Source organism: Rhineura floridana, chromosome 9 (genome assembly GCF_030035675.1).
Source record: "Rhineura floridana isolate rRhiFlo1 chromosome 9, rRhiFlo1.hap2, whole genome shotgun sequence".
NCBI lineage: Eukaryota > Metazoa > Chordata > Lepidosauria > Squamata > Rhineuridae > Rhineura > Rhineura floridana.
This window is the reverse complement of record NC_084488.1, coordinates 922,033-949,223: the sequence shown is the minus strand read 5'-3', so window position 1 is coordinate 949,223 and position 27,191 is coordinate 922,033. Positions and strand designations below refer to the sequence as shown.

The 27,191-nt window shown below is 44.1% G+C and overlaps 1 protein-coding gene across 1 annotated transcript in view; it reads right to left on the bottom strand.

Moving 5' to 3' along the window:
* The window catches only part of HTT (huntingtin), a 337,153-nt gene that overhangs the window by 300,468 nt on the left and 9,494 nt on the right, over nucleotides 1–27,191 (bottom strand). The window contains exons 2-4 of the mRNA XM_061584691.1: nucleotides 23,904–23,987; nucleotides 18,183–18,303; nucleotides 10,385–10,444 (exon numbers count right to left, since the gene is read on the bottom strand). Coding sequence (XP_061440675.1) covers nucleotides 10,385–10,444; nucleotides 18,183–18,303; nucleotides 23,904–23,987 — 265 coding nt within the window. The remainder of the gene's footprint in view (nucleotides 1–10,384; nucleotides 10,445–18,182; nucleotides 18,304–23,903; nucleotides 23,988–27,191) is intronic.

The following is a 27,191-nucleotide window of genomic DNA, read 5'->3' as shown; positions in this document are numbered from 1 at the left end:
GCGGACCAACTTAATAGGTCCCCCACCTCTGCAGAGGGAAAGGGCTGTCATGAGTCTAAAGCTCAGCAAGCGGTGATCTGTCCATGACAATGGGGTAGATGAAAAATACCCCACCCTCAGATCACCATCTCCATGACCAGTGGCGAAGATCAAATCAAGAGTATGTCCTGATACATGCGTAGGGCCAGTAACAACTTGAGACAGCCCCATGGTTGTCATGGAGGCCATGAAGTCCTGAGCCGCCCCGAACAAGACAGCCTCGGCATGAATGTTGATATCCCCCAGTACCACCAGTCTGGGGGACCTCAACAATACCTCCGAGACTATCTCCGTCAGCTCAGCTAGGGAAGCCGTTGGGCAGCAAGGTGGGCGGTACACCAACAGTATTCCCAATCTGTCTCCATGGCCCAACACAAGATGAAGACACTCCAAACCAGTCGCCGACTGGACAAGGTGCTTGGTGAGAGAGAAAAAACTCCGATAGACCACAGCAACCCCGCCTCCCCGGCCCTCAGATCTACCACAGTGCTGCACCGAATACCCAGGTGGGCAAAGCTGGGAAAGAGCAACTCCTCCCTCCTCACCCACCCAGGTCTCGGTAATGCACACAAGGTCGGCGCCCTTCTCCAAAATCAAATCGTGGATAAGGGGGGGTTTATTAACGACCGACCTAGCATTTAAAAGCAGCACCTGGAGATCCGAGAGCTGGCTGACAGTACAACCAACAATCCTGTGGATATGAGGAGAACCAGAACAAGGCACAGACACAACTTGTCTGGGACGAGTTCCCCTTACCTGGCACGTTCTCCTCCCAACACCGTACCTCCCATTACCCGTCACAACGTTAATTGGGCCCCCCGAAAAACTCCTTGCTAAACCCGAGGTATGTTCTCCCAGGCACATCTTAGAATAAAACTAACACAACAAAACACTTAAACAACATAAACACAAAGACACACACACATCCACTCAATCTCATTCACACAACAACAGACAAACAAACAAATTAAAATACAGCCAGACAACAACAATAACCACCAGCATTAAAAAACCCTCCTCCGTAACAAGTCTTCTCTAGAGTATCCTCTGCAGCGTTTTCCTGCCGCCGCCGCCGCCGTCGCCACCAGCTCGCCCATGACGACAGCCTAGCCTCCTCCTGCGGTGCTCTCACCACCGACAAGCTGCTACATGGCCCCTGGGCGTTCACCCGGGCTTCCGCATTGTTCTTGCCAACCCGGCCGTCTCGTTCCTCCAGCGTCGCTCCACAAAGAGTCCTCTGTACTCAGCCGAATCTCTTTCCGCCTCATGTGCAGCTCCACGCGGTGTCCTCTAAATCATGAGCCTGGACCCTTTCTGCGACGCTCTCACCATCACAGGGTCCGGCCCGCTGCTACGCCCCAAACTCCGCACACCATGCTCTCACTCCCGACAGCAGGCGCCCACCACCAGCGGCACAGACCAACGGCCCGCAGCGGCAGGGCGGCAACGGCACAGCAGCGGCAGAAGCGAACAAGTCGACAGCGACAGCAGACAAGCAGCAGACAGCAACGAAGAACAACGATCCCACCACAACAACGGCACCCCGAGGAGCAGGTCGGCCGCAGCGTGCACAAGCCCCAGCAATGGAATCCCAGCGGCAGCCTAGCTGCACGCAAACAGGCGAGGTAATGGGAACAATGCCACAACACCGCGACGCCCCAGTCAGCAGCACAACACAGCTACCACTGAAGGCACAACACAGCGACGGGACAGCAGGACGAGGCAGAAGCAACAAGCCTGAGCCAACGAGGGAACGGCTCTCACCCGAACCTCGCAGCGCCAGCTCAACAGCTGATGGTAAGTTCGCGCTCGTTCCTATGTTTGTTCTTATTTAGCGTTCTTGCTGTTAATGGCTCTCGTTAATTGCAAGTTGTAAAACAAAGAGGAGGCGTTCCCAGTCCCCAAAATAATGCTAAAAAGATGTTTAAAGATGTAGCAGAAATGTGAGTTGCCAGTCAGATGCCAGTGAGCCACTTCATTGCCTTCTCAACACTCCACAGAACAGCCAAAATGGAGGTGTGGAGGAGAGAAGAGCTTTTCCATAAGATAATAAAGATCAGTAGGTGCAAATAGGGTCTGAAATACTTTAAGGATGGCAAAGAATTCAGTATATACTTACATTTCTAGCCATATGATCTTAATAGTGATCAGCGAGCACAGGAACAGTACTGCCAGCTTTGAGAAGGCCCCAGGCCTGGTGCCTTCTACTTCTCCCCCAGGCCTGGTGCCTTCTACTTCTCCCCCATCCCACTGAGGCCACTCTATTCTTCACCCTCTTTGAAAAGGGCCAAGTGAGTCTTTATTTTTCTTCAAATCCTGTGTAGTAAAAGCACCACACTGACTCACAGCAGCACAGTTTCCAGCTCAACAGCACTTTCTGGGACACCCCAAGTGACGTAGGCTTCCCTGGCAGCCAGAGTAGACGGCTTTCCACTACTCTGAGTGAATGCAAGGCTAGCCTTTTTAAAAGGCTTACACACACTTGCAACAGCATAAAGCTCTCAATATGCTGGCTGCCAGCAACTCCTGAGAATCTTGCACAGTCATATAAAGATTTCAAGAAATGATGGAAGCTGGCATGAGAAGCTCTTGCTGCTACGAGTTAGCACAGTGCTTTTACTACACAGCACTGAAAGAAAAATTAGACTCCTCAGCTGTGGTGTTGCTGGGTGTTGGGAGATTCCCTTGTCCTTTACCAGGCCCTCTGGGCTATATGGGACCAACCTGCACCCCTAACTACAATCACTGGGTTCACGTAATAAACATCCCCATATGGCCTGTTTGCTTGGAGTCATGCATCAAATTTGCACTACAATTCTCATGACAAGAGATGTGAACTTTCCAAAAGATGTGAAAATGTGCGCACAGGAGGGGGATATACCACTTGATTGTAATAAAACCTCTGTTTTAAAAAATTAAAACTATCAATAAAAACAGTTAATAATAATTGAAAGCATTTATTTTAAAAAGGCACCAAAAAGGCACCTGCCTGGGGTCAACAGGCAGGGAGTTTCAAAGTGTAGGTGCTCAATTTCTTACAACTACAGAACAAGTATTATGTGGCACCTATAACAGTGCCAGTTCCGCAGATCAGAGAAGTAAAGAGGGCATATATGGGATAAGCAATCCTGCAAGTAAAATGGTCCCAAGCTGTTAAGGCCTTTATATATCAATAGTAACACCTAACCTTGTTCCAGCAGCAAGTAAGCAACTACCACGGCTCTCTGAGCAGAGATATTACATGCTGACAGAGTCTCTCTCCTGTGAGCAACCACACTGCAGCATTCTGCACAAAGTGCAATTTCCAGACCAAGAGTGCACTGTAATCATCCAGCCTTAAAGTCACCAATGCCTGAACTACTGTAGTCAAGCTCTTTCTGTCCAGGGCCAGTTGCAGCTGTTATATCAGATGCAGCTGGAAAAAGGCACCTCTAGCCTCTGAGGCTACATGGTCCCCCAGTGACAAATACAGATCCAAAGGCACACAAACCCCTACCTGTTAAATTAATATATTCTCCTCCATCCCACTAATCAATGCGGGTTGTATCCAATGAAGTCATCCCAAGACCACAAGGACTTTCCTGTTCTGATGCCCCCATTGTTGGCAGGTTGGCTACAAGCCTATATACCTGAGAGACACTCCACCACAACATGGCCTATCTGATTTTTAAAATGACTTCAGTTTGGTTCATTTTACAAACATGCTGCTTGAGACCTGAAGGAAAAAGTAGCTGAAAGAGTTAAGTCTATCATTTCAACCGAGGCAATCCAATCAATGCAATCTGAAAAGTAGTTGTAAAAGTTTGGCCCTCCAGAGAGGAGCCCATTGTTCAAATCTTATCAAGCTAGCTAAAAGGTGAATGCCACCACCTGTCTTCAAAAGAAAAGCCCATCACCCTGACCATATGACTCATAATGGGTATGGAAATTAAAGAAAGATACCTACCTGATCCAATCAATTCTGTATCTTCCTTTGAAGCTTTTGTCCAGAATGGTATAAAAACTGGACTCCTAGAGCCATTTTCTGTTCTGGGTTCTGGTTGCCCAGTTCCACTATGAAATAACCCACTGAATCGCTGTTCTGGTCTCTTGGTCTTGGTCACCCACCCTGCTGAATATCACTGTACCTGAAATTGCCTGCTGAATCACTTAGCCAGCCAGAACCCAGAGATCTGACTCTCCCGTCCTCTTCCTTCACTGTCTCTGGACCCCTGCCTGCTGAAACAGAGGTCCCTGCTTGCTGAAGCTGCTTCAAAAGCTGTTTTCAGGGCTCCAGTACTTTTCCTGCTTTGCTCTGGACCTTTGCTAAACAAAGCAGAGATCCAAGAAGCCATTTCAGATGCCTGCTACATCTGCTGTTTCCCTGGGTGACTCAGGAGTCTCAAGGCGCTCCAGTTCGATTTCTAGACTGCCCATCAGGGCTGGGAAAGGTCTATCTCGCTCTCTATCTTGTCTTCTGGAGGTCCTTTCTCTACAAATTGTAGCCTCCACATCTACTCCCTCTGCCTACTCCCTCTCTCTCCCTCTCCCCCTCTCGTGAGAGAGAGAGAAAGAGAGAGAGAGAGAGAGAGAGAGAGAGAGAGAGAGAGAGAGAGAGAGAGAGAGAGAGAGAGAGAGAGAGAGAGAGAGAGAGAGAGAGAGAGAGAGAGAGAGAGAGAGAGAGAGAGAGAGAGACCTAGTCTGCAATGTAAGGCCAGAGAGAAAAAGGGCAGGCTAGCGTGCCTTCCTCAGTTCTGCTGAACTCAACTCCCCCCATCTCCTCTTATGCCTTGTGTGCTTGCTCCTTCGTGTGTGTGTGTGTGTGTGTGTGTATTTTGAGAGTTTATGTGAGTTTAGTTATGATTAGGTTTATTTAGCTAATTTCCTCACACACATTGTTACTGAGCTAATCCTCACTGATGTCAATAGATAGATATTGATACTGAGCTATTCCCCATTGAAGTGTTAAATGTGCATATTTTGATTCCGTGTGTATATACTCAGTAAATATCTCCATGTTTAAGGTCTGTATGAGTGTAAGTTACTGGGTAAATCTGCCAAGATGCACTATTACCAATGTCTAAAGATCCTAATTCACAAGACTTGTAGAATGTGTGAATATGAAACACATGCTTACAGAGGAGTCTTGCTAATACCATCTGTTCTGAAGGTTCCCCTAACTCTGGAGCAGCTTTGGGGGATGTACAGGTAGAGAAAATCCTGTTGTGTAGGCATAAGTCCTAACACTAGCAGTATGACTTCATTGGATACAAACCTGTAGGTTTGACAGCTGAAGATTTTCCTTTATTCTGCAGTTTTTTTTTCAACTTCATCCTAATGCTGTGTGTTTAGTAATTCAGTCAAATGCAATAGCAGTACTATCACTACTAAACTTACTACCTTTGGCTCATAGAACAGAGGGCTGCATCCACTGATAACAGTAAGACTTCCATCACTGGAATGAAGAGGGAAGCAATTTTTGACTATTCCCCCTCCCTTCTGCAGCCTACCCCACACACCTGTTAATCTGCTCCAGAGGGTTCCAATTAGGCCCACTGAAATCAATGGAATTGAATAACTTAATCCCACTGATTTCACTGACTCTATTCTATGTCAGATACCACCTCTTATGTTTATAAATTGTGCATTTGTAGTATCTTTATGTATGTTTTGTCCATTTATAATAAAGTCATTTATTTCAGGTATTTATGTACCATTTAATATTCCGAATTTCTAAGCAGTGTACATATTTTTTTTTAAAGATGCAAAGAATAAGAACAATTAAAATTAAAAGAAACAAAACCTACTTTAAAATCCCTGCTGGAATATGAAGTCTTTGACATGTTCAGTAAGGAGGGTGCCTGTTTAATCTGTTGGAAAGGAGTTCCACAAGCTTTGGCCAGAACACTGAAAGCATGGCTTCTAGTAGTTACAGGCTGTGCATCTGGGCCATGAGGGGGAACAATAACAGAGACTCCCTCAAAGATCTCAGTGATCAGGCTTGGGTATAAGAAACCCTGGACCCTAGTTGTTAATGGCCTTGTAAATGAATACATGAACTTTGAACTTGGCCAGGAAACCATACAGCCAGTACAAACTTTTAAGCACCAGAGTTATACATTGGTAGTAGTCTGCCTCATCAACAGTCTAGCTGTAGCATTTTGCACCAGCTGGAGCTTCTGGACCAGGTTCAAGGGTAGCCTCACATAGAGTGCATTGCAATAACCAAGCTTGAGGTTACCAATGCATGAAACATAGCAGCCAGGCTACCCCTGTCCAAATATATTTGCAGCTGGCGCACCAACCATAGCTGGTAAAAGGCACTCTTAACTACTGAAGCTACCTAAGCCTCAAGTGACAAAGATGGATCCAAGAGCATCCCTAACTACAAACCTGTTATTCCAGAGGAAGAGTAACACCATCCAGAACATGGAAATGGCCAATCTCCTGGTCATAGGAACCACCCCACCCACAGCACCTCTGTCTTCCCAGGTTTCAAGCTCAGTTTATTAGCCATCATCCATGCCACAATTGCATCAGACAACGTTACACACCATACTCTGGATTGCAATCTTAGATAACAATTTCTGTCATTTAGTTAACGTATTATTTAATTGCAAAGGATTATTAATGAATAAAAACAAAATGAAAAAGAGTATATTTATTTTAATGGTTGTTATCCTTCTTAAATTCAACATTTTGGACATTTGAATGTTTGTGTCAAAGCATGACATTAAAATTCAACGATTTTGACTGAATGAATTTGGAACAAAGGCTTAACTGTTACATGTTACTAAAACTTGGTGGGATGACTCCCATGACTGGAATACAGCAATTGAAGTATACAATAGAACAGAAGGAATAAAAAGGGAGGTAAACTCGCGCTATATGTTAAAAATATATATCCCTGCACAGAAATACAGGAAGATGAGCTTGGTAGTTCTACCAAGAGTATCTGGATTAAAATTAATGGGGCAAGTAATAAAAGGAATGTGGTGCTTGGAGTTTACTACCAACCAGCCAATCAAGGCGAAGATGAGAATGTAACTTTTGAAAAGCAAATTGCCAGTGTTTCAAAGAGGCATGATGTAGTAGCAATGGGGGTTTCAATTATCCCGATATCTGTTGGAAGGCAAACTCTGCCAAACACGGACCCTCTAAGAAATTTTTCACTTGTGTTGGAGATAACTTTCTCCTACAGAAAGTGGAGGAAACAACCAGAGGATCATCTATCCTGGACTTGATTCTAACCAAAAGAGATGATTTGGTGGATGAAGTGGCAGTTACAGGAACTCTGGGGAAAAGTGATCACAACATACTTGAATTCTTGATTTTAACAGAAGCAAAAGCTGTGAGTAGCCATACGCGCACCCTGGACTTCAGGAAAGCTGATTTTAATCAACTCAGAACAATTCTAAGTACGGTTCCATGGCAAGCGACCGTAATGAGAAAAGGAGTCCAAGATGGGTGGGAGTTTCTAAAAAACAAAATTCTAAAAGCACAATGGCAAGCAATTCCAACAAGGAAAAAAGGGGGAAAACAGCAGAAGAAACTAATGTGGCTTCACAAAAAGCTTAGAGATGACCTGAAAACAAAAAAGGACACATACAGGAAGTTGAAATAAGGCAGGGCCACAAAGGAAGAGGGCAGGCAGGTATCACAGAATTGCAGGGATGGTGTCAGGAAGGCTAAAGCTGAGAATGAACTGAGGTTAGCAAGAGATGCCAAAAGCAACCAAAAAAAGCTTTCTTCAGGTATATCCATAGTAAAAGACAGAGAAAAGATATGGTGGCACAGCTACTCAATGAGGATGGCAAAATGATAACAGATGGCAAAGAAAAGGCAGAAGTGCTCAATTCCTACCTTGGCTCTGTCTTCTCCAAAAAAAGGGTCTATGACCCTCCCAGGAAACATGAAGTAGAAGGGACAGGATTGGAACAGTCAAGGAATACCTAATACCTAATCACTTTGAATGAGTTCAAATCGGCAGGACCTGATAAACTGCATTCCTGAGTATTGAAGGAACTGGCTGAAAAACTCTCAGAACCACTCTCTATTATCTTTATGAAATCGTGGAGGACTGGTGAAGTGCCAGATGACTGGAGGAGAGCTAATGTTGTCCCTATCGTCAAAAAGGGCAAAAAGGAGGAACTGGGGAACTACAGACCAGTCAGCCTAACATCAATCCCTGGAAAAACTCTGAAGCAGATTATAAAGCAGTTAATTTGTAAGCACCTTGAAAACAATGCAGTGATTACTAGGAGCCAATATGGATTTATGAAGAACAAATCCTGCCAAACTAATCTTATCTTGTTTTTTGATCAGGTAACCTCCCTTGTAGACTGTGGGAATGCTGTGGACATAATATATCTCGACTTCAGCAAAGCTTTTGACAAAGTGCCCCATGATATTGTGATTAGCAAGCTAGCTCAATGTGGGCTGGCTGGTTGGAACAACTATCAGGTGGATCCACAGTTGGCTCCAGAATCATACTCAAAAAGTGCTTATCAATGGTTCCTTCTCAAACTGGGTGGACTAACAAGTGGGGTACCGCAGGGCTTGGTCCTGGGCCCAGTGCCCTTCAACATTTTTATTAATGACTTGGATGAGGAGGTACAGAGCATGCTTATCAAATTTGCAGATGATACAAAATTGGGGGGCACAGCGAATACTGTGGAAGACAGAAACAAAATTCAAAGGGACCTTGATAGGCTGGATTCAACAGGGATAAATGCAAAGTTAGGAAAAAGAAACCAAATGCACAGTTATAAGATGGGGACACTTGGCTCAGCAATACGGCATATGAGAAGGATCTTGGAATTGTCGTTGATCACAAGCTGAATGTGAGCCAACAGTGCAATGTGGCTGCAAAAAAGGCAAATGCTGTATTAGGCTGCATTAACAAAGTATAGTTTCCAAACTGAGTAAAGTACTAGTTCCCCTCTATTCAGCACTGGTTAGGCCTCATCTGGAATACTGTGTCCAGTTCTGGTTTCCGCACTTCAAGGAGGATGTGGACAAACTGGAACGGGTTCAGAGGACAAGGATGATCGGGGGACTGGAAACCAAGCCCTATGAGGAGAGACTGAAAGAACTGGGCATGTTTAGCCTGGAGAAGAGAAGACTGAGAGGAGATATGATAGCACTCTTCAAGTACATGAACGGTTGTCACACAGAGGAGGGCCGGGATCTCTTCTCGATCATCCCAGAGTGCAGGACACAGAATAATGTGTTCAAGTTGCAAGAAGCCAGATATCAACTGGACATCAGGAAAAACCTCCTAACTGTTACAGCCATACGGCAAGGAACCATTTACCTACAGAGATAGTGGGCTCTCCAACACTGGAGGCATTCAAGAGGCAGCTGGACAGGAATGCTTTGATTTGGATTCCTACAACAAGCAGGGGGTTGGACTTGATGGCCTTATAGGCCCCTTCCAACTCTACTATTCTATGATTCTTTATAAATCCATGGAATAAAAGCCCAGCATGCCACTTTTTCTGCCACTAAGCAACATGGAGAGAGAGATTTTGAATAGGAGGTGTGCTTAACCATTCCTGCTTAACAATTTTCAGACCTTTATTATAAGTGTATACATGCAATATTGAGTTAATATTCACACTTAATACAGTGTTAATTCTTTTGCAAGTCAGTCATCCAACAGTGAACACTCACTGTTCCATGCAAGACACTGTCCAATATTGATTTCTACTGAAAAATGTTCAAATGTCAAATGCAGATGATGCACGCTCATCCAGACAATGACCAGTATTCAATCGTGGCATCCCAACTAGAAAAAAAAAATCTGATAATCTATTTTTCCCTCCTCCTCCCTCCTGCACTTCCCATGTATCCCTCAAGTCTACTCTGGAAGGTTGGGGGACTTGACAGAGCAGGTGTAGGGCTGTTGGGGGGCTACATGGAGAGGAGAGGAAGAAGTCCCACTGCATCTATTGATGCAATGTTGGATCTCACCCAATAGCTACCATCAAGGTTTGCAGAAAAGGATTTTGAGAACTCTGGGGACAAATTCAGCTGAACAATAACCCTTGGTCAAGGTCAAAACTTTCTCTTGATTGTTCATACAAGCAATAGCTGAACTATTTTTTCCCCTCATCTTCGTACTCTCACATTTTCATAATTCGTTCTGGAATATTAATCTATGGCAAATATTGCCTAATGAAAAATATTCTTCCCAAACAGTGCAACATATATTAGAATTTAAATCATTAATATAATTTAGAATAAGCTGTAGTGTTTATTATCAGTGTTGACAGTTATAAAAGTGTACTGATTGTTTTTTATGTCATTCATCACAAGTTCTTCTGAAAAGGTAGACTATAATCCAAACAAATTTAAATCTCACCTTTTTAATCTCCTTGTAGAGTTCTAATTGTAACCTAGGAAGACTAGAATCCATCAAAGCCTAAGAAAGAAATCAAACAGTATCATTTTAATTATCAGCAAAGTATATATTGCTTCAGTAGATTATACACTGTACTGAACATGTTTGACATTTACTATATAATGATATAATGATTATACAGCACGAGAGTGGCTGTATACTATAGTCAGCGTGGATTTTTCTCATTCCACAATGTTAAATTGAAAATACCCCCCATGCCATTCTGATGCTTCCCTTAAGCTAATTTCAAAACAAAACCTTACAAAACTTATAGTCCTGAACTCAGAAATGCTTGCTAACCCTCTAAATTGTCATACCAATACACAAAACAGTCAGAGAGAATCAAGAGTTCAAAGTGTAAAAAGAGAGAGAGGAAAAAACCCAGACTCCTTTTGGATTTTTTTCTGTCAGAGTTCTCATAATTTTTTGAAATTCATTAAAAATCAGCCATGTTCACAGAGTACCTGTAATCCTTTTACTGACCTTGCCCCATACTCTGACCCTCATTTGCAGTTTAAAAGTTTAAAAAATGCCTGGCCGATTTTTAATTAATTTAAGAAATATCACATTGGAGTGAATGATAAGCCTGGGCATGCTCATTAAGAACCAACTGTCAGTATTCTAAAAGTCAGGCACACAACTGCTGGGCTTGCCTAATCAGGGGGCCACACCCACACCAGTGCTGAGCCCCAGCTACCCCAAGTGCTTCAGAGACAGTGGGCAGAAGAGGATGACACTTCTGAGAGCTTTGAGCGGGGGGGGAAGCGTTAGCAGCCCTCCAATCTCCCTGGACAACCCCCCGGGCAATTTAGACCCCTCTCCACCCGAAGGCACCTTGCTACCCGCAAGCGCGCCACCAGAGCCGATGAGGAGCGATCTTGGGCACAGGCCAACTCCAACCCCCCAGGACTCCACGCCTGGACTTTCAAATGTTTCCCCAGCAACTTGCTCACCTCTACTAAGCATGGTTTATTTATTTTATTTATTTATTATACTTGTATACCGCCCTGTAGCCGAAGCTCTCTGGGCAGTCTACAATAACTAAAAACAAATACAATTTAAAATACATCTTTTTAAAAAACAATTTAAAACACAATTTAGAAATTTAAAACAATATAAAACACATGCAAAAATGCCTGGGAGAAGAGGAAAGTCTTGACCTGGCACCAAAAGGTAACAGTGTTGGTGCCGAGCACACCTCGTCAGATAGTTCTTTCCATAATTTGGGGGGCACCACTGAGAAGACCCTCTCCCTTGTTGCCATTCTCTGAGCTTCCCTTGGAGTAGGCACTTGGAGGAGGGCCTTTGATCTTGAACGCAGTGTACGGGTGGGCACGTATCGGGAGAGGCGTTCCATCAGGTATTGTGGTCCCACGCCGTGTAAGGCTATATAGGTCAAAACCAGCACCTTGAATCGAGCTCGGAAACATAAAGGCAGTCAGTGCAAGCGGGCCAGAATCGGTTTTATATGTTCAGACAGTCTGGTCCCTGTTACCAATCTGGCCGCTGCATTTTGCACAAGCTGCAGTTTCCGAAGCGTCTTCAAAGGCAGCCCCACGTAGAGTGCATTGCAGTAATCTAATTTGGAGGTTACCAGAGCATGGACAACTGAAGCCAGGTTATCCCTGTCCAGATAGGGATGTAGTTGGGCCGCCGACCGAAGTTGGTAGAAGGCACTCCGTGCCACCAAGGCTACCTGAGCCTCAAGTGACAGAGATGATTCTAGAGTTGGTGTTAAAAATATGAGTGCTTCAAGTAGCAACCCCAAATGGATCTAAACTATCCCTTTGTAGTCTTATGAGTGTTCTAAAATGCATCTCTCCTTAGCCTTTCCTTCAAGGTACAAACCTGCTCCTTCAGGGGGAGTGCAACCCCATCCAGGACAGGTTGGACATCCACCATCCGGTCAGAAGAACCACCCACTAGCAGCATCTCAGTCTTGTCTGGATTGAGCCTCAGTTTATTAGCCCTCATCCAGTCAAACCAAATCTAGAGTATGCCCTGCTACATGTGTTGGGCCAATGGCATATTGGGACAGTCCCATGGTTGTCATGGAGACCATGAAATCCTGAGCCGCCCCGGATAAGGTGGCCTCAGCATGGATGTTGACATCCCCCAGAACCAACAGTCTGGGGGATCTCAACAGTACACCTGAGACCACCTCCATCAGCTCAGCTAGGGAGTCTAGCTCCTAGTTGGGCAGCGGGGTGGGCGGTACACCAAGAGAATCCCCAGTCTGTCCCGCTGACCCAACATAAGGTGCGAAAACTCCAGCCCAGTAGTCACATGGACAGGGTGCTTGCAGAGGGATATGGAACTCCTATAGACCACTATAGACCACAACAACCCCCCCTCCCCGACCCTCAGATCTACCCTGATGCTGGACCAGGTACCCTGGCAGGCATAGCTGGGAGAGAATGACTCCTCCCTGCTCACCCACCCAGGTCTCGGTTATACATACCAGATCGGCTGCCTCATCCACAATTAAATCATGAATGAGGGAGATCTTATTATGCACCAATCTGGCATTTAGGAGCAGCATCCAGAGGCCTGAGAGCTGGCTGATACGGCAACGAACAAACCTGTGGGTGTGGGGAGGACCGGAACAAGGCACAGTCATTAACTGCCTGAGCTGCGTTCCCCTTACCTGGCAAGTCCTCCTCACAATGCCATATCTCCCTCTACCCATCACTACGCTAATTGGGGGGCCCTCAAATCTCCCCACTTGGCTCCGAGTCCTCTCTCCCAGGCACATGACTCAAGACCCACAAAAAGGCAGACAGAGCAGGAGCCGCCTCAGCCAGCCGGCTTATGTATCCAAAGAAGGGACAGGTGGAAGGAATCAGCCACAGCTGGCTGAGTACCTGGGGCCTGGTCCTACAAGGCGTGGCAACCTGCAGCACAGGAGTCCAACAGGGAGAGGGTGGTGGCAATGGCAGCCAAGCAGCAGCAGCAAGCAAGCAGGCAGACAGGCAGGCAGGCAGCAACGGCTCTCCTTCCCTGGACAGTGGTGGTCCCCTTTCTCCTGCAGGCACTGGGTCTCCCAGGCCACCTCAGCCAGCCAGCTTTTGTATCCCTTCCAAAGAAGGGACAGGTGGAAGGAATCAGCCACAGCTGGCTGAGTACCTGGGGCCTGGTCCTACAAGGCGTGGCAACCTGCAGCACAGGAGCCCAACAGGGAGAGGGTGGTGGCAATGGCAGCCGAGCAGCAGCAGCAAACAAGCAGGCAGACAGGCAGGCAGGCAGCAACGGCTCTCCTTCCCTGGACAGTGGTGGTCCCCTTTCTCCTGCAGGCACTGGGTCTCCCAGGCCACCTCAGCCAGCCAGCTTTTGTATCCCTTCCAAAGAAGGGACAGGTGGAAGGAATAAGTCACAGTTGGTGAGTACCTGGGGCCTGGACCTGCAAGGCGTGGCAACCTGCAGCACAGGAGTCCAACAGGGAGAGGGTGGTGGTGGTGGTAGCTGAGCAGCAGCAGCAAGCAAGCAGGCAGGCAGGCAGGCAGCAACGGCTCTCCTTCCATGGACAGGGAGTAAATCCCTGGTTACACAGGAGTAAATCCCACTGAACTCAAAAAGCATGCAAATGATGAAACCTGCCCTCCCTGACTCCTTTCTCCTATCCTCTCCCTCTTGTGCCTTCCCTCCCCCTTCCTTCACCCCTCCATTTCCCTCCTCCTCCCCTTCCAATCCCCTCCTCCCCCCCATCCTCTTTCCCCCTCCCCATCCCCTGTGGTCAGTTTCACCTATCCTAAGCATGACTGCACAGGAGTAAATCCCACTGAACTCAATAAGCATACAAATGATCAAACCTGCCTTGCCCTCCTCCTTCCCATCACCTCCCTTTGGCCCCTTCCCTCCCCCTCCCCTTCCAATCCCCTCCTTCCCTCTCCCCCTCCTTCCCTCTGCTCTCCCCCTCCTCCTTCCCCATGGTCAGTTTTACCCATCCTAGCCATGACTCCATGGGAGTAAATCCCACTGGACTCAATAAGCAAGCAAATGATCAGACCTGCCCGTCCCCTCTCCTCTCCTTCCCTCCCCTTCCAATCCCGTCCTTCCCTCTCCCCCTCCTTCCCTCTGCTCTCCCCCTCCTCCTTCCCCATGGTCAGTTTTACCCATCCTAGCCATGACTCCATGGGAGTAAATCCCACTGAACTCAATAAACATGCAAATGAACAAACCTGCCCTCCACCTCCAGTCTGCTCCCCTCCCCATCCTCTGTGGTCAGTTTCACCTATCCTAAGCATGATTGCAGAGTAAATCCCATGCAAATGCAAATGATCGATCCATTCTCAGCAAACTTGCACAGGATCCCACTTCTTACCTCCCGGATTAAAAAGCGGAGAAATTCACTAATAGGCAAAAAACCTTGCAGTTTAAGAACATACCCATAGCCAACAGATATTTCTATCAAACTTTAAAAAGCAGGGAAATTGGGCAGGTATACTGAATGCACCAGGGGAGCAAAAGACCTGACCTCCTCCCTGAAATATTGTACTGCCCTACAAATTGGTAAAATTTGTGAAAATGCAAACACAATTTCAGTTGGTCTTTCATAGTCCAATCCACTTCCTGTGTAGCTTGGAAGAATTTGGTAACGTGCCTCTGAGCATATGGTGAGTGGTGGCAACACCTGCAATCAGCCCAAAGAACAGAAACAAGACATGTGCTGTGCTGATCTTGTTTTAGCAGGGAGGAAGCAACAATATTAAAATACTTCATATAGTTCAGATAATCATTTTAAATATGTTTGATTTACTTTGCAATTTTAGTGAAGTTTCCTATAGTAAATCATTCTCTTTTACTTCTGTTTCTATGAATATGTGAAGTACAGCAACACTCTGCATCACTAAAAGAAGCTCCAAAAACAAATGTGGAATAATGGCACTGACTATTCTGCAGAACAGTTTCCAACGGACGTGAGGAGTGTCTCAGTTTGCACAAGATAAAACAGTGGGAGGTGAAGTATATTCTAGCAAAATTCTAGGTGTGCTCTATGTTTTTAATTGACCATGCCCACCTTTCCTTAAGTGGAGTAGTTTAAGCATAGCAAACTGAAAACATGCATCTTGGGCAGGCCAAGTTTGTTTTTTCCAACAGCTAGAGTCATTGCTTAAGTAGCAACATATTGTAATCAGGCTGATTTTACATCAAACTGCAGTTTCAGATTCAACTGTTAATGCGCCCAAAATAGAAATAGAGCATAACCTCCAGTTTGAAAAACAAAAGGCTGTCTTCACCATCATATGACATTGACCAATAAAAAGGCTTTGAAATGAATAAAAAACAAATTTGACACAGATTTCTAGGATGAGTAATGAGAGAAATATAATTTTCTAGGTTGGATTCTCTGTAGAAACAGTAGTAACACATAAAAGAAGCAAAGTAAGAAGAACACCAGCAAACATACAAAAATGTAATTCTCCATCTTTAGAGATGGTAGGTGTTGCCACCACTCACCACATGCTCAGAGGCACGTTACCAAATTATTCCAAGCTACATAGGAAGTGGATTGGACTATGAAAGACCAACCCAAATTGTGTTCACAGTTTTCCAAATGTGTAGGGCAGTACAATATCTCAGAGAGGAGGTCAGGTCTAGTGCTTCCCTGGTGCATTCACTATAACTGCCCAATTTCCCTGCTTTTTAAAGTTTGATAGAAATATCTCTTTGCTATGGGTACGTTCTTAAACCGCAAGGTTTTTTGCCTATTACTGAATATTTAATTAGTGAACTACAAAGATAGTGATTGCTAGATATACAGAGATGGCACACATACTTCAGAATTACATACACCAATAGTCTACACATGCTTAGCCCCCTTTCCACCAAGTCATCCATCACAGAACCCCAGCATGCTGCAAAGAATTGAGGCAAATTCTAGGGTACACACTCAGATTGTGTGGGGCACAGAACAGGCATCTGGAGTTTGTCAGCCTGCACGGACTGACTCTGCGCTCTACAACACACACCAGAGCTTTAGGGAAATATCATTAGTAGACAGGCAAGCTATCTCATAAGGAACCATCATTCCCTCTATTTCCCGTGTTCAGATATGAGCAAATGCTGACATAGCCAAAAAGGAACCATCCCACATAAGAGAGAGGTATCTGAAGGCTCAACCCTTGGTATTGCAGAAGTACAAATAAAATCTTTAGAAATAACATCAGGGGGCAATTTCCAGAACAACCCAATGAGGACTGAATATGGCAATGAAAGGCTGACCAATTGAATCAGGACGTGTGACCTATAAAATTGCTATTAGACTAGTTTTTGTCCAGATTTAGAGAGTCAGGACAGTGGAGGACTTTCCATAACGTCTGATTAATAAAGAAATATTTGAGCAAGACTCTTCATCTATGCAAGCCTACGTTATCACATACTCTGGAGCATCTAAAGCACTATTTATAACACCTATGTCACTGAAGAAGACTACAAGGTTGAAATGCATCTGGCAGTTGGGATTATTATTCACCATGCTTATTGGTAAACACATCTCTATTTATCAGTCTCCATCCTGAAATATCCTTTCAACAAACAATGTATTTTTATTTTAAACATTTCAGTTTTTTAAACAAAAATACTTGATTATACATGACAGTAAAGCTGAGCTTTATTTGGTACTATATTGCTTCTCCTGACTTTCATGTTTTCTTTGGTCAGGCATAATTTCCCTGTTTTTCATTCTGTGTTATGACAACAACAATAAACAAAACCTGAAGTGTTTAGTTATACAGCAGAGTAGACTGATACTTGGTTGGACACTTCCATTTTTGAAGGAAAAATGGAAAACCTATATACAGAACTAACTGGAACAAGTACAAGTGTTTATGTATCCAATTGTTGAGATTAGAAACTCATGCTCAAGGCTTTAGGAGATTATTGCAGAACCAAGACAATTCCCAAGCAACTCAGCATATTGATAGATCCAAGATTATTTCCCCCCCAAAATTAAATAAAAGTTATTTGCAATTCTCAACAAGTGTTCTTAGTGCTAACATGCAAGCTCCCAGACAGGAGAGCACCGCCACTTTGCTTCTCCCTGGTCATTTTACTGCACTGCTTCAGCAAGCTAAGCCATGGTTTGACTTAGCATGTCTTCCAAACACAGATTTCTGGTTTAGTTCTCTCTGGATGAACCATAAGCTGTAACCAAGGTTTGTCCTACAGTTTATGGCTCATGGATAGTTTGGAATTAAATGTGTGTCTGAATCTGGGATTGTGGTTTAAGCCAAACCATGGCTTAGCTCAGCGTAGTACAGGATCACAATGACCAGGAAGGAGGGATTCAGTCACAATCTCCTCTCCCAGAGCCCGTATGCTCACATGTTTGTGTTAAGCCATAGCTTAGCACAATGTGACATGCCAGCCAGGCCCATTGTCTCACAGATCCCATCCTGAATATTCAGTTTTTCTCCTTCCATATAGCAGGGGTGGGGAACCTTGGTCCCGCAGGCCAAATGCAGCCCTTGAGGCCTGTCTGTCTGGTCATCAAAATGGTGTGGATGTGTCTTTGAACTCCAGTAATGCAACTTATTTGTCCAGATGGAGGATAGAAGGGTGTGTGTAGCTTGCTTACAAAAGTAAACTTGACATTCATTGCTCCACCCACTTTTACCTCTGCCCTGCTCACCAATGGCATGTGGCCTCAGAAGGAATGTAAGCCCTCAGGCTGAAAAATGTTCCCCACCATATAGCAACTGTTTGCAACATTCAAATATTTTATCAGCAATTACAGGCCACAAAACCAAATGCAACTTACTTTTATAACTTTATTGAGACATTCATCAGCAACCATCCTTACATCTGATTCCGCATCATCACTACAGAGAAGGAAAAGTTCCATAGCAATGCCCAGCAATTTCTGAAATTCTGGAGAATTTCTTCAGTAAAAAAAACAAAAAGCAAAAAGATGTTAAAATAAGGTAAGTTCTACTTATCAGGTTAAACACCTGGAAGTTATGCTGTATTACTATTCATAAAACTCTAAATTAATTGAAAACGTTTATAAATATTTTTCCAACACTATCTGAAGCTAGTACACTGCCCATCATTTTTGGTCACCAGGACCTTGCTCTTCCCCATCAATGCAATCTTATGCATATCTACTCAAAATAACCCTTACTGTGTTCAATACGGCTTACTCCTAGGTAAGAAGCAAGCACCAATGAATACAGTAGAGCTTACCCCTGAGTAGACATGTACAGACTTGGGCAGTTCCTCCCAGATGTCACCCTGTATCTTTGCCTGATGTCAGGGACAATCCCCTGCTCCCCTCTCTCTTCCAAGTGTGGAGATGAAAAAGGGTGGAAGAGCCTCTGCAGTCATGCTAGGCCTCTCACCCTCAGAAGACCAGGTCAGGTTTGTGAACTATTCCTGCCCCTATTCCCCTTCCCAACTCCTAATCTGGAGTAGTGGGAGGGGAGCAAGGTGCTAGGCATATTTGTTGCCCAACTGAGTCAAGCCTAGCCTTTATTTCTGGCACCAGAACAGCAGAAAAAAGCTAGAGCCAATGGAAATGCACCTCAGAACACCGATACCATCCAGCTCCAGACTTTCCTTGCTAAGGGAAAGGCTAGTGTTTCTTTGTGTGGGGAGTGGCAGAGCAGCATCTTCACTGCCCAGTTCCAGCTATGATCATTCCCCAGGTCCAGTCAAAGCTGGAGCTCATATCACCATTGGAGGTACACCTGGGAGCTTTTTGCTCCTTTGGGGCCGGTGTTCATTTGTGCCGGGAACAGTAGACATGCTCCTAGGAGCACTGTACAAGCAACCATCTCCAACTTGAGCAAGGATCTTCCTCACAGTTGTGATGAGCTTTAGAATCCTTTAAAGTACAATGTAACTGAGGGGGATGTCTTAGCCCCTACCCAATTCCAGGCAGGAAAACAGGGTAGGGTTCTGTTTGACTCCTTCACTACAGGGCTACAGATCTCTCACCATGGGGGCAGGGGGAGAAAGAAATTGATGAAAACTGCTCAGATGAGCATCTAAACCATACATGGGTAAGCACCAGCACATAGGACAGACATCGCCAACAGCACATTATTATCCGGCCTCCAGACTCTCCTTGTTAGCAAACAAACACACTCCCTGCACCTTGGAGTGAGACTAGGGTAGCCTCACAAATCCAACTCAACAGGAGCTGTGTCCTCACTGCTTTGCTCTTAGTTCCTGGCCTTTCCAGTTTTTCCTCTGCTCCACTACCATCTACCTGCACCTGATCACTGACAGTTCAATGAAAATGATTTGTTGGGTGTGTGTCAGCAGCAGGGTGAGTTCTCACTCGCGCACACTCACTCACGCACACAACACAACACAAGCAAGAAGCTCCAGTGCCAGCTATTGGCCATACGTAGGATGGGCCTTTTGGAAGGGGAAAAATGAGATCACAAGGAAGGCAAAAACAACTGAAGGTGTGGGATATTTCCCAGAAAGCCAGGGGCGCCCTTCTCAGAGTTGCTGCAGCTGTAGCATGACCAAGCTAAGCTTGTTTTGAGAAAGATCCTTATCTACAAATGTGGATAAGGGAATGTATGGTGGGTCTCTACTTCTCTAATATCTGAATTAGGAAATACCGTGTGGGCCCTGGAATCCCAGCAAGACAGTGACACTGTGAATCAGTGATTTCTATAACTGAGAATTTGTCCAATTGTCTGCCCTGGGATGAGGATGCACTCCCCTGAAGGAACAGATATATAGTCTGGGGGTGCTTTTGGATCCAGCTTTGTCACTGGAGTCCCAGGTAGCCTCAGTGGCTAGGAGAACCTTTCACCACCTTTGTTTGGTTTGACAGCTATTGCTCATCCTGGACCAGGATAGCTTGACCACAGTAGGCCGGGCACATAGTAGTGCAGAATACTGCAGCACAATTGCTGGTTGCACGAGACATTGTCAGCATATTACATTCCTGTTCAGAGATCTACCCTGGCTATCCATTTGTTTACCAGGTCGAATTCAAGGGTTCCTATTAGTATATAAAGCCCTTAACAGTTTACTTGCCTTTATTTATTTATTTATTTTATTTATATCCCGCCCTTCCTCCCAGCATGTACCCTATACATGTCCACTAAACTGCTTCATTTGGCAGAACTGGCACTTTTACCACTGTCACATAATGTTTGTACCATACTTGCAAGGAATCGATGCTTGTGTTTGGCAGCATCTACACTTTAGAACTCCCTGCCTATTGACCAGGAAGGTGCCTTTGCTGTACAGTTTCAGCACCAGCTAAAAACTTTTTTGCTTAGGCAAGCCTATCCAGACATGTAAATGTGACATATTTTAAGATGTATTTTATTTCATAATGTGTGTTTTTAAAACTGCTGATTTTATTTATATTTTGAAAATGTTTAGGTCAACATTTTTAACATCTGATTTTATTGGTAATTTTAATGTACTTTTTATATTTTAGGTTTTGATGATTAAGTGGTATATAAATCCTGTTAATAAAATTTATATATACCGTATATTCCGGCGTATAAGACGACTTTTTAACCCTGGAAAATCTTCTCCAAAGTCGGGGGTCGTCTTATACGCCGGGTGTTGTCTTATTAGGGTTGCCATATTGCCCGGATAGCCGGGTTTTACCCGGATTCTAAGCATGCCACTCGGCGCCCGGCTAGCCCCTTAGGTGGCCCGGATTCTCAGCTTTCATTTAAAAAAAAATTAAGTTTCTAGGTGGTGCGGTTCTCGAGATATATATAAAAACGTCAGGCACCCCCCCCCGGTTAAATCTTTTTTTAAACTACTGTATAGCACTTCGTAGCTTTAACCCCGCCCGTTCAGGATTTCAGCCAATCAGTGAAGTGTTTGTTTGGTGGCAGTGTCTGCAAAACTTCATTGTGAGGCCAGAAAATGGTGGTTTCCCCTCCTGTTTATCTGAAAATCTCATAAACTGGGTAGGTATATACATTTCAGTTTTTCCCCCTGTTGTGTGTAGGAGTCAGATCCTGGGCAGTGTTTTGAAAGCCTTCCCAATAGTTGCTTTTGGGGGTAAAAACAGTGCTAATCCCATATGTCCAGAGTAAATCCTATTGAATTCAGTAGGAATTACTTTTGAGTAGACATGATTATGAATGTGCTGAAAATCAATGGGACTTTGGAGTGAATGTAAAAAAGAATTGTGTTTGTGTTCTCTTTCTGCCCCCCCCCCAGTCCTATTTTAAAGCAAATAGGCAGGGCTTACTTAGGTATTGCAGTTTTTATTCTGTAGGAAACTAATACTGATTTTTAAAAAACTAATACTGATTTTTCTGCAATGACCAATTGGTTTGACAATAAACTATTATATGGGCTGTATGTATTTATACATCTGCAGTGTGTGCGTGTGTGTATGGAGTCTTTCCAACACCCCTGTGAGGTAGGGTTGGAAACCAAGGCAGCTCACAACAAGAAATAAAGCCATTTAAAATCCAATAACCATAAAAACAAGTATAAACAGTTGCAAAACAGTGTAAAATGGCATGATTCGGAAGTTTGGGTTGTGTGAATGAAGTTGCTTATCACTTGAGGTTGCATTTCTGTCCCTGTTTGAGTAAGCCCCATTGAATACGCTGGGACTTGCTTCTGAATAAATAAATTTAGGATTGCACTATAAATATCTTTACAGTTTGTGTAAATAATAAATATATTTGATAGTTATGCTTATATAAATATTTCTTCATTTATCATATTTTTGGTTAGGAATCCTGACTGGTTGTGAGATGCTTAGTTTTTTGCCTTATAGGAATCTTGTTGTGGTTGGTATGGTATTACATTTAGGAAAGTGTTACTGCCTTCTGTATTTTTTTTCCCTATTTGCATTTCACTTATCTTTAACCTCACTCCGTTACAGCCATAGAAGCAACAGCAGCATATGCAAGATAATTAACTCCCATTAGTGATAAGAACAAGAATTTATAATTATTATTTCAATTAAAACAAGAGGCTTATCAATACTTTGAAGAGGACCAGATATTTATTTTCTTTCTGAGCCCAGGACTGGGTCTTTCATGATGCCCGGTGTGTGTGTGTGTGGGGGGGGAGCAGGAGAGTAGTCGATAAGACAGACATCCTGGCATTGATAATCGAATTAGCAAGGTATGTGTGGGGTTGTTGTACACTTCCAGGCTCAGTTTCATTTTGAGTATGGAGGTGGAACCTGTGTAGATGTGGTTATCAAAGGGAGAAGAAATTTTGAGTTAAGCAAAGCTCTGCTTTTATAAAACCTAAGAAACATACAGTACTTTGAATGTCTGAGTGCCTGCACCAGTGGAATACTGGAGGAACTTGTAAAACTTGCTGCAACAGTATTTAGAACTGAGCATGTGGTGTGAAAGACTCCTTTTCCTAACATTTTGGCTTGTTTTTCTCTGATTGTGTATTTTTATTGTTTTTACTATATTTGTAAGCTGTGCTGAGCTCTGTTTTTAACAGCAAAAGGGCAGGATATAAATTCTCTTAATCAATCAATAAATACTCCATAGTGTTGGAAACTAGAGTCTAGGCATTTAATGTTGCTTTAAAAAAAAGATTTCTCACATCTTTCCCCAGTTTTTGGTGGTAATTCCTAGGCACAAAAACAAAACAACTGGACAATCCAAATATTAATATTTATAAGTTTATAAGTGACAGTTTTCCTGCTAAGTACCTGCATGTCATAAGCAGGGGTAGTCTTATACGGCGAGTATATCCCAAACTCTATATTTTAACTGGAAAAGTTGGGGGTCGTCTTATACGCCGGAATATACGGTATATGGTGACATTGTTTCTGAACCTTGTCAAAAGAAAGCTTTCATATCGAACAGCAATTAACATTTTCCATTAATGGAGACTATGTAATTGTTTCTTAGCAGTAACGAAGAGGCTGGAGAATTTTCAATGCTGATGGCATAGTGCCATATTACTACATTGAAAATGAAATGGACTGCCTTCAAGTCAATTCCAACTTATGGGCGACCCTATGAATCGGGTTTTCATTATAAGCGGTATTCAGAGGTGGTTTACCATTGCCTTCCTCTGAGAGGCAGTGACTGGCCAAAGGTCACCCAGTGAGCTCCATGGCTGTGTGGGGATTCAAACCCTGGTCTCCCAGGTCGTAGCCCAACACCTTAACCATTACACCTCACTGGCTCTCCTAGTACTACATTAGAAACACCCATATTTTATATTAGCTCAGTGCATCATATAACATAGGCAGGACTTCAGTCAAAATTGGGCAGATCTCACTGCAGACAAAAATGTGGGTAGGTATATTGAACAAAAGCCTACATATCTGGGCAGCAAGCCAACCACACCAACACACCGAACAGCAGCACAGAGTTATGGGAGAACCCAAAATATACTTGTCTGCCTAGTAGTTCTTCTCCCTGCCTTGATCAACAGCAGCATAAATCCCTTCACAACCAGAAGGACCACATTTTAAGGGTTATTTTTGCATTATATAATCAATGAAAAGACAACAATATTTGCAATAAATGGAGATCAGAACCTACTACATTACCTTAAAGACTGAGCAACTATATTTTCACATATTGTTAGGCAATGATTCACACGATCTTTCTTGGTGGTAGAAAGTTCTTTCTTTCTAAAATAAAATAAAATAAAAGATTTGCAATTATGTAAATTACAGCTGATATTTTTTTTCAGAAGCAGGAACTTTAGCTTTACTGAGCCTTGCTCTTAGGTATTTTACTACCCCTTTCTTCCCCTCTCTTACACCCAGTAATAACTTTAAAAAGCATATTGTGAACTGGTTTCTACAGAGGGGGAGAGAGCAGCCACCTCCATTATTATGACTGGTAGAAAAAGTATATCAGTACATATAGAAACATATAGAAAGTACATATAGAAATAGTTGACAGCTCCCACACCTGCACAGCAAGCTTCACACACACACTCTATGTAGTCATGAACACAATGACATGGATCGATTCACATCTTTAAGATGGTCAGATATAAGTCAAGAGTTATTAGAGAAACAGTTCAAAAAAGCTCATAAAATCAAATAAAAAACGATCATGTCTCACATTATTGATAGGAGTCCACCCAGCCTGTGCTTAAAAATCTTTAACACAAGAGAGCCCATCATCTTTCAAGGCTATCTGTTCAAATGTAAAACACATCTCTTCATCAGGATGTTCTTCCTAATGTTTAGTTTAAATATTATTTCTTATCATTTGAGCCCATTAGTATGGGCCCTAACCTTTGGAACAAGAGAAAATAAATCTGATCTATCACCTATGCGACAGGTGAAGTTTGATTGAAGAATAGAGCAGTACTATTACTTGTCACAATCTAACCAGCCTTTCCCAACCAGTGTGCCTCCAGATGTTGTTGGACCACAACTCCCATCAGCCTCAGCAAGCATTGCCAATGGTGAGGAAGATGGGAGTTGTGGTCCAACAACACCTGAAGGCACACTGGTAGGGAAAGGCTGATCTAAACACTACATTTCTTTCAATGCAAACTAAAATTGCATAACCTTTTTTCTTTTTGCCACTGTGCCACATTGCTGACACATGTTTAACTTGTAGTCTATTAAAAAACCAGATCCTTTTCACATCAAGCCAGATGTTATCCCTCCTATATCTGTGCATCTGATTCTTCACATCTAAATGCAGAACTTTACATTTGTTACTATTGAATTCTTTTGTTACTTTTGGCCCAGTTTCCCAGCCTATCAAGATCATCTTTGATCCTGTTTCTGTCTGAGGTATGACCCATCCAATTTGGTGTCACCTGCAAATTTTATGAGCATGCCCACTACACCTTCATCCAAGTCATTTATAAAGGTATTAAAAACACAGTAGGCCCAGGAAAGAACCATGCGAGACCACACTAGGCACTTCGTTCAGGTTGATGAGAAGCCATTCATTAGCACTTACTGAGTATAGTCCTTCAACCAACTACAAATCCACCTCATCATCTAACCCACAACAAACTTTTTTTTTTCCATTTATAAACCGCCCATAGCAAGTGGCTCTCTGGGCGGTGTACAAAAGGTTAAAATACAAAATCACAATAAAATCAGCCTACAAACAATGAACACAAGCAGGAACAAAAGAAAAGAAAAAAAAATTAAAATTATAACATAAATGCCTAAAATGCCTGGGAGCATAGCCAGGTCTTAACCTGGCGCCGGAAAGATAGGAGCATAGGCGCCAGGCATACTTCTTCGGGGAGGCTGTCCCACAGTTCGGGGGCCACTACAGAAAAGGCCCTAGATCGAGTAACTGTCCTCCGGGCTTCTCGATGGGTTGGTACCTGGAGGAGGGCCTTAGATGCTGAGCGAAGTGACCGGGTAGGTTCATAGCAGGAGAGGCGTTCCACAAGATATTGCGGTCCCACGCCGTGTAAGGCTTTATAGGTCAAAACCAGCACCTTGAATCTGGCTCGGAAACAAATAGGTAGCCAGTGCAAACGGGCCAGAACAGGTGTTATATGTGCTGACCGGCTGGTCCTCGTCAGCAGTCTGGCTTCTGCATTTTGCACTAGCTGAAGCTTCCGAACTGTCTTCAAGGGCAGCCCTACGTAGAGCGCATTACAGTAATCCAGCCTAGAAGTTACAAGAGCATGAACAACTGAGGCGAGGTCATCCCTGTCCAGATAGGGGCGTAGCTGGGCTACCAACCGAAGGTGGTAGAATGCATTCCTTGCCACCGAGGCCACTTGCGCCTCAAGAGACAAGGAAGGATCGAAAAGAACCCCCAGACTACGAACCTGTTCCTTCAAGGGGAGTGTAACCCCATCTAGAACAGGGTAAGCATCCACCATCTGAGCAGGGAAGGCACTCACCAACAGTGTCTCGGTCTTGTCTGGATTGAGTCTCAGTTTATTAGCTCTCATCCAGTCCATTATCGCGGTCAGGCAATGATTCAGCACATCCACAGACTCACCTGCAGAAGATGAAAAGGAGAAATAGAGTTGCGTGTCATCAGCGTACTGGTGGCAACGCACTCCAAAACTCCTGATGACGGCACCCAGAGGCTGCATGTAGATGTTAAAAAGCATGGGGGACAAAACCGACCCTTGAGGGACTCCACAATGGAGAGTCCAAGGTGTCGAGCAGTGTTCCCCAAGCACTACCTTCTGGCGACGATCCGCCAAGTAGGAGCGGAACCACTGCCAAGCAGTGCCCCCAACTCCCAACTCCGCGAGTCTCCCCAGAAGGATACCATGGTCGATGGTATCAAATGCCGCTGAGAGATCAAGGAGAATCAACAGAGTCACACTCCCTCTGTCCCTCTCCCGACAGAGGTCATCGTACAGGGCGACCAAGGCTGTTTCAGTGCCAAAACCGGGCCTAAAACCGGATTGAAACGGATCCAGATAATCAGTCTCATCCAAGAGCACCTGGAGCTGACCGGCAACCACCCGCTCCAGAACCTTGCCCAAAAAGGGGACGTTCGCCACCGGTCTATAATTCATCTGATGAAGTGGGCTGCAGTCCACAAAATGTATGCCATAGTTTATTTATTTATTTATTTATTTAGTTGCTTTTCTAAACCGCCCTATAGCTAGCAGCTCCCAGGGCGGTGTACAACATGATAAAACCACAATATTTAAAATACAGCAAGTGTGTATTGCGCAAACAATATAAAACATTATAAAAACAAAGTAAAAGAAAACTAGAAATAAAATAAGTAAGATTAAAAGCATAAAATACATTAAATACATTAAAATGCCTGGGTGAAGAGGTGGGTTTTTACCTGGCGCCGGAAAGATGACAGGGAAGGCGCCAGGCGTATCTCATCTGGGAGGGCATTCCATAATTTGGGGGCCACCACCG